The sequence below is a fragment of the Mobula birostris genome, chromosome 9 (assembly GCF_030028105.1).
Source record: "Mobula birostris isolate sMobBir1 chromosome 9, sMobBir1.hap1, whole genome shotgun sequence".
In the NCBI taxonomy this organism is placed as follows: Eukaryota; Metazoa; Chordata; class Chondrichthyes; order Myliobatiformes; family Myliobatidae; genus Mobula; species Mobula birostris.
The window spans coordinates 37,647,175-37,663,437 of record NC_092378.1 but is presented as its reverse complement, the minus strand read 5'-3'; the positions used below and the strand labels follow the sequence as shown (position 1 = coordinate 37,663,437).

At 40.4% G+C, this 16,263-nt stretch overlaps 1 protein-coding gene across 4 annotated transcripts in view; it reads left to right on the top strand.

Moving 5' to 3' along the window:
• parvg (parvin, gamma) overlaps positions 1–16,263 on the top strand; it is a 41,040-nt gene that overhangs the window by 12,160 nt on the left and 12,617 nt on the right. For all 4 annotated transcript variants that reach the window (XM_072267842.1, XM_072267840.1, XM_072267841.1 and 1 more), the window contains 6 exons: positions 2,198–2,341; positions 7,035–7,150; positions 8,971–9,026; positions 10,047–10,078; positions 11,745–11,806; positions 14,077–14,145. In XM_072267842.1, the coding sequence (XP_072123943.1) occupies positions 2,198–2,341; positions 7,035–7,150; positions 8,971–9,026; positions 10,047–10,078; positions 11,745–11,806; positions 14,077–14,145 (479 nt within the window). The remainder of the gene's footprint in view (positions 1–2,197; positions 2,342–7,034; positions 7,151–8,970; positions 9,027–10,046; positions 10,079–11,744; positions 11,807–14,076; positions 14,146–16,263) is intronic.

Genomic DNA, 16,263 nt, shown 5'->3' with positions numbered 1-16,263 from the left:
CCTTTGTAAATCCAACCACAAATCCTCAGTTGGATTGAGGTCTGGACTCTAACTCGGCCACTCCAGGACATTACCTTTGTTGTTTTTAAGCCATCCCTGTGTAGCTGTGGTTTCATGGTTGGGGCAATTGTCTTGTTGAAAAACAAATCTTCTCCCAAGTCACAGTTCTCTTGCAGATTGCATTAGCTTTTCCTCCTGGATTTCCCTGTATTTTGCAGCATTCATCTTGCCTTCTACCTTCACAAGCCTTCCAGGGCCTGCAGCAGTGAAGCATCCCCACAGCATGATGCAGTCACCACCATGCTCCACGGTAGAGATGGTGTGTTTTTAATGATGTACAGTGTTTGGCTTATGCCAAACATAGCACTTAGTCTGGCCAAAATGCTCGATTTTGGTTTTGTCAGACCACAGAACCTTTTCCAGCTGACTTCAGAGTCTTACACACGCCTTCTGGCAAACTCTAGGCGAGATTTCACATGCATTTTTTTCAACAGTGGCTTTCTGTTTGCCACTCTCCCATAAAGCTGTGATTGGTGAAGCACCTGGGCAACAGTTGTTTGTGCAGTCTCTCCCATCTCAGCTACTGAAACTTGAAACTCCTCCAGAGTTGTCATAGGTCTGTTGGTGGCCTCCCTCATTAGTCTTCTTACATGGTCACTCAATCTTTGAGGACAGCCTGCTCTAGGCAGATTTACAGCTGTGCCATATTCTTTCCATTTATTGATGATTGACTTAACTGTGCTCCAAGGGATATTCAGTGACTTGGAAATTTTCCTGTATCCATCTCCTGGCTTGTGCTTTTCAATAACCTCTTTGCAGAGTTGCTTGGAGTGATCTTTTCTTTTCATGGTGTAGTTTTTGCCAGGATACTGACTCACCAGCAGTTTGACCTTCCAGAAACAGGTGTACTTTTACTACAATCAATTGAAATACCTTGACTGCACATGGTGATCTCTATTTGACTAATTATGTGACTTCTAAAACCAATTGGCTGCACCAGTGATGATGGTGTGTTATTTTAAAGGGGAGGGGTGAATTCTTATGCAATCAATTGTTTTGTGTTTTATATTTGTTTTGTAATTAATTTAGATCATGTTGTAGAGATCTGTTTTCACTTGATACTGTTACGTACCCCGTAACTGGGTTGCCAAACCAGCAGAAATGGATCACTCAGTTGGAGTCTGGATTACTAGAACTAAGAAAGTTTTATTAAAGGAACAAGCAACACGGTACTCTAATCAAAAGGATAATAAATGCAACAGTTCAGCAATGATAAACACACATGTACACAGAATTAAGATAACAGGATCAATCAAGCTCTATCGTTGTCTAGGGGTAAATGACCAGTTTCAAAGTGACGCAAAGTTCAGTTCAATTTAGTTCAGTTCAGTTCGCAGTAATTGTTGCCGTGGTGATGGACAGTGGGGGGAAAGAGAGAGAGAGCAAAACGAATGAATATTCAAGGCTTCCACACAGACCTTAGCAGTCAGCTTTCGGGCGAGTCCTTTGTGATGTCATCTGAGGTCACCGACCGTGACTCCTCCGTTTTCAGATACGATCGTTTCCCTACGGTGAACCTGGCGCACAGGCAAGGGTGGACACACACCAGGTTCCTGCCGATCGTGCCTTTCTACCCTGTGCGTCTATGGCCTGGTCCCGCAACCGGCCCTCCAAAAACTTCCCACCGACTTGTGAGAGACGCACCGCTTCCAGGGTCTCGTTACCTCGGGTGTCGTGTGTGTCCTGCCTTAGCGAACCTGTCCCTTTTTATCCCCCTGCTGGGGTATCGCCTGTCCATCACTTCAAACAGTTCAGGGTTCAAAGGGGGAGCCGATCTTGACAGCTCTCCTTCCCCTTCATTACACATCTCCAAATACTGCTCCATTGTTTTCCTTATCTCTCTCTCTCCTGAAGACAGGTGGCAGACTAACTGCTGATCCCACCGGTGCCAGCACAGGACAGCTACATCTTAATCTATGTGTATTCTTGTCACAATACCAAAGAGTCTTTTTCTGTTGATCAGTGCCAAAAAAGCCAAATTAAATCACTGTTAATCAATATTGTAAAACAATAAAACATGAAAACTTCCAAGTGTGGGTGTACACTTTTTATAGGCACTTGCATGTAGTCAATACTTGAATTTGGAATGTCTGCACATTTTTGATTCTTGTTACAGCTTATTTTCTTTTATTATTAGTGCATTTGGGTAAAGTCAAGCTGGATGTAGAAGAAATTGCAATGTCTGACGGTGCACAGAAACAGAAACTGAGTGTTGTGTTGGATAAAATCAATCAGCTTCTCCAAGTTACAGAGGATGACAGTCTGAACTGGAGTGTATACTGTAAGTACACTGCAGAATGCTGATGAGTATTAGTTACACATTATAAATTTTCTCATTTGAAATTGAGTAGTTAAACAGATGCAGAATGCCAGACAGCAAGTGTGCTAAATGCCTTGATGCATTAACTGGTTTTTGTTACACCAAGCATGAAAGGGAGTGAGCTCAGTTCAAGTCCTATTGAACTCTGAGCCGCACGGTGGCTGATGGATGGAAGAGGTAATGGCTTGATGGGTACTGAGTAGTGGACAGAGTCAACAGGAGGCTGGAAGGTAAATCCTGCAGGTTACCAACATGGAAATGGGTGAAGTTGGCAATGAAGGTAAAGGAAAGAATGAGATGTAGCAGCTGAAGATCTCTTTTGTGGCCTTTAACAGAAACAGTTCAGATGAGAGTTTGGCTGTGGAGGATGATGTATGGATAGCAAGGTTGAAGGAGGGCTGGTTGTCTGGTGAATCTGGCAATACCAAATTCTAAGAATTGTGTTTACCATTGATAGGTTTTGTGAAATAAATTTCATAACGTGCAGTATGTCAGTGATACGAAACCTGATTCTGATTCTAAGTTTGAAACACATCTGTGCCAATGTTGAATTTGTATTTCATAGTTAAGTACTCCATGTGTATCTGTGCACCTGTGTCTGTGTCTAAATTTTTTTCTGCATAATCATTTTCAGTCGTGTTTCTTACAACTGCAAAAGGTTCATAAAGCCATTAAAACAGGTCATCCAGGATTAAGGTAGGCTAGCTGCTTTGTGCAAAAGGGTAGAAAATTGGGCATGCGAAATGGGTGACTTCCAAATTCACTGCTTCTAAGAAACGCTTCATGGTTCCTCAATGCTTATGTGGTGTTTTATTTAATTTTCTCAGTTGCACAGTTTAATTACAGATGGTCAAGCTGTGAGATGTCATCATTCTCTGATGGAAGTGCCAGTTACACTTGGGGATAAAAAAACAGCAAACAATTGACAGCTGATGCATGGCTCTGAACTGAGAGATAAAGTTATTTGTTCCTCTTTCTAAATGTCTTCAAAGCGATTTAAATTCTATTATTGTAGGAATTTGTGAAATTGTTGAGAACTGTTCTATGAAGGTGCATCTACTGTACCCTAGTGGTCACCAACCTTTTTAAGCCCAAGATCCCCTACCTCGACCTCAGTGAAGGCAAGATCTACCTACTAAATCGTTTAGAGAAAAAACAGCTCAGATTGTACTTCCAATTTGAGGCCTTTTATTTGGGCAAATTGTATTTGAATTACACAAAATACTTTTGTCAAACTTTCAAATTAATTCAAACAAGAAAACACTGTAACTAGTATATTAAACAGGCCATAGCTGTCTTTCTTTAAGAATATTACAATACTTCACACCTTTAATTCTAAATTTCATTATTTAATTTTATTTCAACACGAAAAATAAATGAATAAGAATTGACTGTTGCACTCAGTGTGATGACTGGGGCTGAATACTTTCTGCTAGTTCCCTGAAATTTGGCTCATAACAACAGACAGCCAGTCTGAGACAGTCTGTGAGGTGTAGGGTTGCCATCTGTCCCGTATTCCCCCCGCTAAGGTAGAACGTTCCTATGAAATCTTTCGTGCCGAAATGCTTTACACCGAAGAAGCAATTACCATTAATTTATATGGAAAAAAATTTGTATGTTTTCGGCTTCTTTCGTGGAGCCTCCGCTATGCTATCAGGATATCACGAGCGAGTGCCGATTGCGTTGCCTCTGATCTGAGCCGACATTCGCCTATTGATTTAGCTTGTTTATTTCGGCTTTTTTTCTTAAAGATGTGCTGTGTGCATCCCGACTACCGCTGCACCCCTGCATGCTTCGCGGCCTGGAGGTTGGGGACACCGCCGTATATTGATGTTTGCAACAGTCTGTACTGTTACCTAATCTGATTGGTGACTTTGATGCAGCACAGGCTACGCTGAAAATGCGGTGCATTGCGGGGGAACTACACACATGTGCACTGGACAGAAAGAATAGAACTCAACTCCCGCAACTCGGAAACAATCTCTCTTTACAAACAGCTTTTTAGTGAAAATATTGTTATATTACCATTATCCTAATTAGTATTATTTACTTTTATAATGCTCACATTACAACAGTATTTGTGTATTTATTTTTGATTTTTCTTCGGGATCTACTGGGAAAGTCTCAAAGATCGACCAGTTGATCGTGATTGATGGGTTGGTGACCCCTACTGTACAATAATTAAAATCTGAAGATTTTATGGCAAGCCCTTTAAACAGGCGTACATTGGTTAATCTCCTACTGTAATTACCCATAGTATATAGGTGTGTGGTGAAATCTAGGGCAGCTGATGGGAATGAAAGAAGAATTAGTGTAGCTGGGTGCTTTTTAGTTGGTGCAGACTTATAGGCAGAAGGGCTTGTTTCCATGCTGTGTGACTAATATACCCAAGTTCACACCTGCATCAACGGAATAGAATGTATCTTGCTGATCTCATCGTCTGTGCACAACCCAATTCTCTATTTTATAATCACACTGACCAAAGCAACAAAGTGAAGGACATGCCTTTGCATAAGAAGTTTGCCTAATGTCTTTAAATAATGCAGGCTATCATTATTCATGTATTGAGAGCAATAATGTACACTTTTGTGTTGTATTTTAAGCTAGTTTCTGTTTTAATGCAAATACATTGAATGTTTGATTTGCACTAGTCTATCTTGAATAAAATGCAGTTGAGTAACATTTGTCAAAGGTAAAGTTATCGTCTTTGAGTCTTGCCTTAGCTTCCTTGCATATTAAAAAAGACATGAATATAATTAAGATCACGAGATCTTTGCTAAAGTTGTGTAGCTTGTCCTGCTACATCAGGGTAAGTATTATTGTGAAAATTGTAAAGTTTAACCATTTTGTTTTTTGTAATGTTATTTCTGTGGTTTGCTATCATCCTTCATGAGAATATATTTGCTTAATCACCTGATTTCTCTCGATTGTAGCGGTGAAATCACTGACCAGATGTCTGAGTTGAACTATGTCCGAGAAGAGCAGCTCCAACATCATCCTAGATAACGCAAATTTCTTGATTAGCACTTAGTTAGCTCCACTGGCACACCATATGACTGTGTATATCCCATCTACACGAGAGACTGCAGCTACTAACCAGGGCTGCGTCAACAGCACCTCCCAACCCATGATCACCACTGCCTAGGACATGGGCATCAGGTCCAAGGGAAGACCACCATCTACAGCTCCCCCTCCACCTCAGACATCAGACTATCTGCTGTTCCTTTGCTTGTGCTTCATCATCACTGAGGCAAAACCCTAGGACTGCATTCTCAAAACCAGTGTACGAGTTCCTTCACCTGATAAACCGAGGAAAAAACAGTTGGTTCATTACCATCTTAGTGGTGTTTAACAATGGTCAGTAAATGATGACCTTGTCATTGAAGACCATGTCCCACTAATGAATCATTAAAGCTTGTGGTTTAGAATCAAAATCCCAGTCTGTGTTTCGTTTGCTCGCTCTCGGGGGGAAGTTGCATTACATCATAGAAAGATTCTTGTAGCATGGAAATAGGTCATTGGCCCCCCATGTCCTCACTGACCAGGGGCACCCATTGATATTAATCGCATCGTCCAGCACTTGATCCATAGCTTTCAGTGCTAAGGTTATTCAAGTTCACATCTAGATACTTCCTAATGCTGTTTACGACTCTAATTTTACTACTCTGCATTCCAGGTTCACGTGCCTCTCTGAGAATCTTCCTGAATCCTCTTCTAAATCTCTTTCCTTTACCTAAAATAATTTTATTCTGCCTCTGATATGGGGAAAAATTACTGCAGTCTGTCCTATCTCTACCCCTCAGAATTTTGTATGGCTCAGTTATGTCCCCTCTTCCACAGACCAACCTGCTACAGTTTCTCTTCATAGCTAAAATGCTGTGGCCCATGTTGATGAATTTCCTGTGCATCTTCTCCATTACTATCCTATCCTTCCTATGGTGTGATGACTAGAACTGCACACGTACTCTGGCTGAACTCTGATCAAGGATTTATAAAGTTAGGGCATAGCCTCTCTGTTCTTGTATTCAGAGGCAACTCGTATGTCATCTTAACCACATTATACACCTGTACAGCCACCTCCTCGGTTCTTTGAACTTGCATACCAAGGTTCCTGCATTCCTTAATATTCCTAAAGATCACTATTCAAGCTGTATGTCTTGGTGTCATTAGTACTCCCAAAATTACCTGCAATAGAGCTTGTGGGTCCAGGATAGTCATCAAAGATCTCACAGTTAAAGGAGTGGACGTCGTCATTGGATTTCGATGGACAACTGAAGAGAGGGAGAGAAAGAGAGAGAGAGAGAGAGACTCCCGAAATGCACCAGGGTGTGATGGAACTTCGCAAATGTCGAGCTTCAGATTTTAATCATGCTACTGAGTGAAATGGAAGTACCAACAGGCTGAAGTGCTAAATAAAAAGTCAATTAGACTAAGCATTGCATTTTAATATTGATTTTTAAACTGTAAATATCAGTCTCTTATTTTGCAACAGAGCAATAACAAGTGGAATGATACCATTTCCTATCTCAGACAACCCTCTGTATGGGTGGACCATAAAGAGAAGGACTTGTTAACACATTCATAGACAATGTTATACCACAACTGAGGGCTTCTGATTTCTCCATTGTAAACTGTTGTTCTCTTTGACTTTCAGTGATCCATAACAAGGACCTGATTGCCACTTTGCATCTCCTGGTTGCCATTGCAAAGCATTTCAGTCCTGGTATTCACCTCCCAGAAAATGTCTGCGTGGAAACAATAATTCTTGAGGTAACTCCGCTAACAAATAGATTAGCTGGCTCAGATTGATCTTGATTCCATATTATTGAAAATCATTCCGCTCATTCAACATTTGTTTTCTTTATACAGCAACGCTAACAGAAAGATGCATCCCCTCAGGCTGTTTTATTTCTGCAAGTAAAGTATGCATTATTCTAAAATGGTTTCAATGCCATCTGCTCCACGTACCTCATTGACAGAAATGACTTGAAGCTCGTAATTTTTCATTACTCTAAGTAAGGTTTCCTTCAACAGGATGGATATTGTGAGCTGTTGTATGTTATTGGGATGCTCCTGAAAATTTACCCAGCCCCGTCCCTTTTTAACAGGACATTAAAGGTTGCAAGAAGATTTTGACACAATGAAAACAGAAAACCCTGAAAATAACAAAATGTCAGACATTATCTGTGGAGAGACAAATAGAATGAATTTCATCAGAGGATAGAGTAGACCTGATATATTCTCCATTTCACTTTCTGTAGATGATTTTAAATGGTAACAAAGATGCTAGCTGCTACTTGCCATTTGAAATCTTCATTTCTAATGCCTTTTCTGGCAAATTTGTTTAAATCTAGTTGAAAACAAGAGGGAAGTTGCTGCTGTGGAAAATTTGAACCTTGCAAACAATCTCAGTATCAAGCATTCCAACTTATCTTGCTCAGCAGGCCCTGATACAGTCTTAGGGTAGTGTTGAGTTTCTGCAGTTCTATCATAGCCGCTGGCTCATTTGGTCCAGTACTGTGGCACTATGCAATGAGGATGAAAATTTGCCCGAAAAAATCTGAATCAATTCCCAGCCATTCATTAGTAAAGAGATAGAAAATACCACAAAATTTGCTACACAGCAACCACATGCAGCTCATTGGGTTCAGGGGTAGAGCAGGTCCACACTGTTTTGGACCTTTTTCCTTTACTGATCCAAGTATGGTTTTCAGAACTGATGGGTAAATATCTGTACCATTGGTGTAAAAAGCCCTGGTAAAATTGAAATCAACATAAAGCAGGGTTAAACACCAGCGTGAAATGACAGGATTCATAGGAAGGTAGTTGCGTTTGTCGGAGGGCAGGTGTAAGCAACAATGTACAAGCTCCTCAGAATGATATTCTAAACCCATTTGCCTTTTGCTGCTTCTGCAATGACCTTAGTCTGATCAGAAGTCAAGGTGCACACTGCTTATTGGCCAGTTTTTAGTTTAATTTCCGACTGGTCGAATAAAGCAGTTTGTATCCACATGCAGCAAGATGTAGATGGGTAAGCCAGCAGTCTAATGGATACAGCACCATCTCCAAAGTCCTCCTAAGGTTGTCAACATCCTGAATTGAAAATATATCATTATTCCTTCATTTTCACTGAATCATAAACCTGAAGTTCCTAACACCTCTAAGATAACTTCAATAAAGAAACTCCATACATTCAAGGAAGTGGTCAATTTACCTTATCAGTTATCAAGGGCAACAAATGATCATCTCAACATTTATATGTCGCTGAATGGAACTTGTTCTCAGGAAGTTTGAATTCAACCTAGGTTCCAATCATAAAAAATGGCATATTGAAGTTTACTAATGACCCTGAAGAGAAATTATGTAACTTGCGAATAAATTGTGGAACAGAGACTAAAAAATAAGGAATTTCAATCCAATATTAAAAGATTCCACCATTTCCATCCAGAAGAGTTTTACAAAGTTCATTGACAATTGAAATTTATAGGGAACTCTGCAGCATAAGAACTATTCACTAAGTAAAGAGAAATATTTTGAAGTACTTGCAAATCCACAATAATTTAAGTTGGTTGTTAATTTTGTTTTTCTAGATTGACAAAACAGGAATAAAAACAACAAAAGACTTCGAATATATCACGGAGAAAAGGTAAAATAGGATCTAAGTGGTCATTTCATAAATACGGAAAATTCAACCTGTCAGATTTGAATAAAAATATATCTGTTCAAGGTGGACAATGAAAAGACTGAGTCCAATAGGTCATTCTCCTGAAATGCTGATCCTTTCTTATCACAGATACTACCTGATCTGCTGTGTTTCCACCATTTCCTGTTGTTATATTTATGCTTGAGTTTACTTACCTAGCTTTTCAGTTGAATTTAAATATATTCTTCAGTATAAATAAACCAGTTTGTAAGCATTACAGATGAAAGTTAATCCATGTTGGTTTTAATTTGTGAGTTTGTTCATTAATATGTTTAAGGTAAACTATGTAATTCAGTGGATTATAACCTTTCACCAAGGTGCTAGTTATGAATCTGACTCAGAGGTATTTGACCTTTTGCACTCTCACAAACTTGATATTTTTATCAGTGAGGTGGTGAACTGGGAATCTCCTTGCTCTATTAGTGTAATAATGTTTAAAACAATTAGTCGTGAAATGGAGTTGGCAGACTCAACTTTTCCCCCTGTGCAAATATAATCACAGTTAAAAAAGTATTTGTTTTTAGATTGCTTAAGTCTGCTTCATATAGGCAGTCTTGTTCAGACTGCTGGTGGAAATTTTAATGTAGGAAATAGAAAGTATCACACTAGCATGGTACATGATAAATTTCTGAATTTATGGGACTGTGTCTAAGTTTGAGCAAAGTGAACCTTTGATCTGCTTTGAAGCTTGTAGGTTAGCTGCAAGTCCTTGATAAAGTGTGTTCTCTTAAACAAACGAAAGCCAATAAATTTCCAAAACTTCCTCAGTAAATTCAGAACTCAACTGTATTTTTCGTAACACAAGTCATGAGGATCAGTACAGTATTAGGTCTTGCTGAGCGTTCTCCTTGTGCATTCTGAGCATGACTGATAGCACTCTGATTGTAAATGTTTTATGTTTTGTTCACAGACCAAAAAATAAGTTGAAATCGTTTTTCATTTTTAAACAACTTTGTTTTCCAGGACAGATGATAAAGAACAAAGTCAAATACAAGGTAAGATGTTAACATCTTGCTGATCCAAACTTTGTTGTTTGCAAAGTAGAAAATGAAGCTAAAATCAAATTGAAAGCTTCAAACTAGGGAACAAAGTTTTTTTAAAATTCCCACAGGAACTGAAGCATAGATTATAATGCTGAATTCCATTCCACAAACCCTGTAAAAGATGTTGTTTCTATGTTTTATTTGCTGCAGAATGTAGGTCCATTGTTCATTTTTTTTAAAGGCAATGTTGGATTTGAATGTATAATAAAGGGTTCACGGTTATGTTAGATCTGTATGAAATAGAACTAGGGTCTTTTTCTCTTGATCTTTCTATACTTGTTAGAGTCTTATGAGGGGGCATCTTCCCAGGTGGCTGGATGAATCTTCACTGGTTTGCCATGTCAGAGTATCCAGATGGCCACGGGTTCCAAATTTACCTCTACCTCAATGTCGCAAAAACAAAGGAGCTGGTTGTGGATTACAGGAGGAATGGAGAGGGGCATTAATGACATTAATGGATCTGGGGTTGAGAGGGTAAACAGCTTCAAGTTCCTTGGCATCCACATCACCGAGGATCTCACATGGTCTGTACACACCAGCTGTGTGGTGAAAAAGCACAACAGCGCCTCTTTCACCTCAGGCGGTTGAGGAAGTTTGGTATGGGCCCCCAGATCCTAAGAACTTTCTACAGGGGCACAATTGAGAGCATCCTGACGGGCTGCAACACTGTCTGGTAAGGAAACTGTATCTCCCTTAACCACAGGACTCTGCAGTCAGTGGAGCGGACAGCCCAGCGCATCTGTAGTTGTGAACTTCCCATGATTCAGGGCACTTACAAGGACAGGTGTGTAAAAATGGCCTGTAGGATCATTGGGGACCCAAGCCATCCCAACCACAATCTATTCCAGCTGCTAGCATCCGGGAAGTGGTACCACAGCATAAAAGATAGGACCAACAGGCTCCAGGACATCATCTTCCACCAGGCCATCAGACTGATGAACTCATGCTGATTTGAGTGTAATTTACATTGACTGTTCTATTTATTATAAATTACTATGAGTGCACATTGCACATTTAGATGGAGACGTAATGTAAAGATTTTTACTCCTCATGTACTGTATGTGAAGGATGTAAGAAATAAAGTCAATTTAATACTGTGACGTGTGAGATGATGGGAGAAATGTGCATTGAATTTGACGTTCATTGCCATCCTCTGGAGGAAGGTAAATCTAAGAATGTTTTTTGATTGACCTTGTTGATGACAAAAAAGTAGTGGGCTGAAGGGCCTGTTTCTTTATAACTCCACAAGAATGAATGCAGCATAACCATTATTGCTAAGAAACAGTTCATGTATGATTCCTCAAAATCAGTTTTAGTATTAGCTAATTAATATTTTAAAACAAACTGAGCTGTGATGCAATGCGCTGCTTCATACATCATTAGACAACATTTTCCGATGTCCATCTCATTTACATACAATGACTGCTAATGTGGATTTGCTGGTATTTTATAAATATAAAAACCTAGGACAAACTGGCCCTATGGTAGGTTTATAGGAGTTGCTTTACAAGTTAGAAACCTTGCTATTTTCACATTGAATTCTGACTATTTGAATTATCGTATAAAATGTATTTGTGCTGTGTACAGATATTACTCTCACTGTTATATTTATGTTTAGAAGCAGACAACATTAACAACCTATTTAAGCTCGAGCCTGACAAAATAAAAGTAGTGCAACAGGTACTGTATTTTCACTTTAATTCTTCTCATGCCTTTTTAAAATGTTATTTTCCCCCCATTTCCACACTAAGAACTAACTCTTTGACTTCTGATTATGTTGAAGTGCACATTATTGTTTGTGTATAGTTCCTTGGATAACAACAGCCTTCTAGTAATCCCTGCCTAGGTGGTGACCACTGAGAAGTTATTTAATCCATCACTCGCTGACTTTAATGCTGCCCATACACACTGATTCAAATACACATCCACTTGGCAGAGAAATTGTACTGAGATCATATTAAAACCTGATGATTTTAAAATAAAAACAGATGTTGGGAACACTCTGCAGGTCATTTCCCTCCCCTTTCCCGAGTTAAACCTACTTAAGTGAGTTGCCAAAGCATGAAATGTTTGCACGAATTAAATCTATTCCTGCAAGTAACAACTGTCCTTCATGCTTAATGTGCGTGGCCTTGCCAAAGTCAAAATGTTAAGGGCTTTTTGTCAATCAATGTCTTTTGCTAGTTTTGATGAGTGGCATTTTGGTACCGGGGATGGCTCTATTGCCTCTCAGCTCCAGAGACCTGACCCTCAGCTTATTCATTGTGCATGTGGATTTTGTACACATTCCCTGTAACTTTGTGGGTTTCTGCCTGGTGCACTAGTTTCCTCCCACAAGCTAAAGCTGAGTAGGTTGGAAGTGTACATGGTTTTCATAAGTTGCCCTAAGTGTAATGAAAAGGGGGGAGAATCATGGCGGTCAAGAGTGACAAGAAGGAGAAAGACGTGATAGGATTATTGTAGTGTTATTCTAGGTGGCCAGTGTGGAAATGTGGTTCAAGGTCTCATCTCCATGCTATGTGACTACTATTTTCAGAGGCCTTGGTACCTTACCTTACTACTGATTTGTGTTTAGCACGTGGCCAAGTGGTTAGCGCTCGTCTAGTGATCTGAAGGTCACTAGTTCGAGCCTCAGTTGTGGCAATGTGTTTGTGTCCTTGAGCAAGGCACTTAGCCACAGGTTGCTCTAGTGTCTGTGCGAGGAGTGGCGCCCCACACAGACTTCCAATCTGTGCCTTGTAAAGCATGAAAATGCCCAACGCAGGCCTCTCATGGTCTGAGTCAACGTTCCCTCCCCTCCCCTCCCCCCTCTCCCCTAATACTGAGTGTTAGAAATAATGCACGGGTGAGAGTTGGAATTGTTAAGGTATACATACAGGAAATGCTGATTGTGTTTCAGGTAAATAAGTCAGCTGATCAATGTAGGATGCATCCCCAACTGCTGGAGATGTAGAGCCTGTAGTCTTGCAGTCCTCTGATAATAAAGGTCAGCACCCCCAGTACTGAGGCCCTAGTTACACTTGGCTGTTCAGGTTATTGTCACTCACAAGGCTGATGCCAGATTCACTATTCTCTATTCCAAGCTATGTGACAGGAAAGGATTGCAGTGCAGATAGAGGAATAGATTTAAAGTCATATTAAAAACCCCTTGAGTCTTGGAATTTTCTGCCCCATGATCATGCCTCCTGAGTTCTGGAATTCTCTGCCCCATGATTAAATAAAGTGGACAAATAGCATTTGGGAATGTTCTGAGAATGTTGGGACCATGAATCAGAAGCACAATGCCCAGTGTTTGTGGCGGAAGGAATGGACCACCTCACAATGTCTCTATCCATTACCTGTCCAGCTGTGAAATCTGTGGCTCCAGCCTCAGGACACACAAAGCAAGATGGACATTCTCACTCTTGAGTGACCATTTAAGAAGAGAGGGTGTAGAGATTTACTTGTATTGTCCCAGAGATGAATGTTATCAGTGACAAGATAAGCTTGGACAAGCTGCAGATTTTCTCCTTGGAACAGAGAAGGTTGAAAGGAAATTTAGGTGATGGCTGGTTTTGATGGTAATGGAGGGAAGCTGATCCCATCAGCAGATGGGGCATAGGTTTGAATGACGGGCAATAAACGGGGGAAAAAACTTTTCGACAGACAACGTTATGAATGGTTCTCTCTGCCTATTAGGGGAGTGGAAATTGAATCAATACTTTCAAATCAGAGTTAGGTAGTTACAGAAAATAGTTTTCAGGACCATGGATTACAATAGCCCTCTCTGGATTGCTCTACAAGGAGCTAACATGCACTTAACTTTCTTTAGTTGGGTAAATGGCCGTGATCTCAGAAATCACTGAAGCCTTGAGACCACTATAACTTAACTTAGATTTCAGAGGCACTAATGATCTGGCCAAGTCAGTATTGGTGCAGAGCTGAACAGCTTTTTTCATTTTCCTTTTTAGGCATTGCTCCATTTTGTCAACAAACATGTGGGGAGGCTTGGTGTGACTGTGAAGGATCTTAGTTCACAGGTCTGTATGTCCTTTAGAAATGTTTGGTGAGCTTGTGCGGTTAATCACAGCTAAGCCCATGGAAGGTCTAACATTTCTGCTATAACTTTGGTACTTCCTGCACTGAATGTAAAAACATTTTTGAAAGTGACTTCAGCAAGAGATTTACACTTTCAGCTCAAAAATATTATGATGGAAACAGTATAGGCAAATAGTAAATGCATCCAGTAAAATAAGCATTCTCTAGAACTGCCTGTCTAATGACAGGAAATGGCAATTACATGCATTCATATAGTACTCTTAACAAATCAAAACAGTCCAAGGCATTGGGACGGGTGTCCAAAAGTAGTGGCAGCATCTTTAAAGGGGGCAGAGAGGTGGAGTTGAAATTTAGAGAGCACTTCCGAAGTATGTCTGCCAGCAGTGGAGGTAAAAAGAGATTATAGTGTGGGGTTGCAATGATAACCAATCCCAGAACTCATTGTGAAAGAATCAACATTTTTGCTTTTTATATTTTCAGACTGACTCCGTAAAAATGTTCCATTGATTTTTGAAAGACACCAAACTAATTTCATTTTTTGACTTAAAAATATGCTTTTATGTGCTCCATTGCATCTCACGCACAACACAGATTATTTATGGTGCATCTCCATTCAGCAACAGAGAAAAGGTAGAGGAATCTTGGTCCAAGTAGAAATTGTGCATTTGGAGCAAGGTGTGAACAGGTCAGTGATCTGTAAATATGAACTGGGAGGTTACTCCAGTACACACCTTATAGAAACATAGGAACATAGAAAATAGGTGCAGGAGTAGGCCATTCGGCCCTTTGAGCCTGCACCGCCATTCAGTATAATCATGGCTGATCATCCAACTCAGAACCCTGTACCAGCCTTCCCCCTATACCCCCGATCCCTTTAGCCACAAGGACCATATCTAACTCCCTCTTAAATATAGCCAATGAACTGGCCTCAACTGTTTCCTGTGGCAGAGAATTCCACAGATTCACCACTCTCTGTGTGAAGAGGTTTTTCCTAATCTCGGTCCTAAAAAGCTTCCCCTTTATCCTCACACTGTGACCCCTCGTTCTGGACTTCCCCAACATCGGGAACAATCTTCCTGCATCTAGCCTGTCCAATCCCTTTAAGATTTTATATGTTTCAATAAGATCCCCCCTCAATCTTCTAAATTCCAGCGAGTATAAGCCTAGTCGATCCAGTCTTTCATCATATTAAAGTCCTGCCATCCCAGGAATCAATCTGATGAACCTTCTTTGTACTCCCTCTATGGCAAGAATGTCTTTCCTCAGATTAGGGGACCAAAATACAACTGCAGTAGTACCTCCCTGCTCCTGTACTTGAATCCTCTTGCTATGAATGCCAGCATACCATTCGCCTTTTTCACTGCCTGCTGTACCTGCATGCCCACTTTCAATGACTGGTGTATAATGACACCCAGGTCTCGTTGCACCTCCCCTTTTCCTAATCGGCCACCATTCAGATAATAATCTGTTTTCCCGTTTTTGCCACCAAAGTGGATAACCTTACATTTATCCACATTAAATTGCATCTGCCATGAATTTGCCCACTCACCTAACCTATCCAAGTCACCCTGCATCCTCCTCACAGCTAACACTGCCGCCCAGCTTCGTGTCATCTGCAAACTTGGAGATGCTGCATTTAATTCCCTCATCTAAGTCATTAATATATATTGTAAACAACTGGGGTCCCAGCACTGAGCCTTGCGGCACCCCACTAGTCACTGCCTGCCATTCTGAAAAGATCCCGTTTATTCCCACTCTTTGCTTCCTGTCTGGCAACCAATTCTCTATCCACATCAATATCTTACCCCCAATACCATGTGCTTTAAGTTTGCACACTAATCTCCTGTGTGGGACCTTGTCAAAAGCCTTTTGAAAATCCAAATATACCACTTCCACTGGTTCTCCCCTATCCACTCTACTAGTTACATCCTCAAAAAATTCTATGAGATTCGTCAGACATGATTTTCCTTCCACAAATCCATGCTGACTTGTCCGATCATTTCACCGCTTTCCAAATGTGCTGTTATCACATCCTTGATAACTGACTCTAGCAGTTTCCCCACCACCAATGTCAGGCTAACCTATTTCCTGGGTGCTTC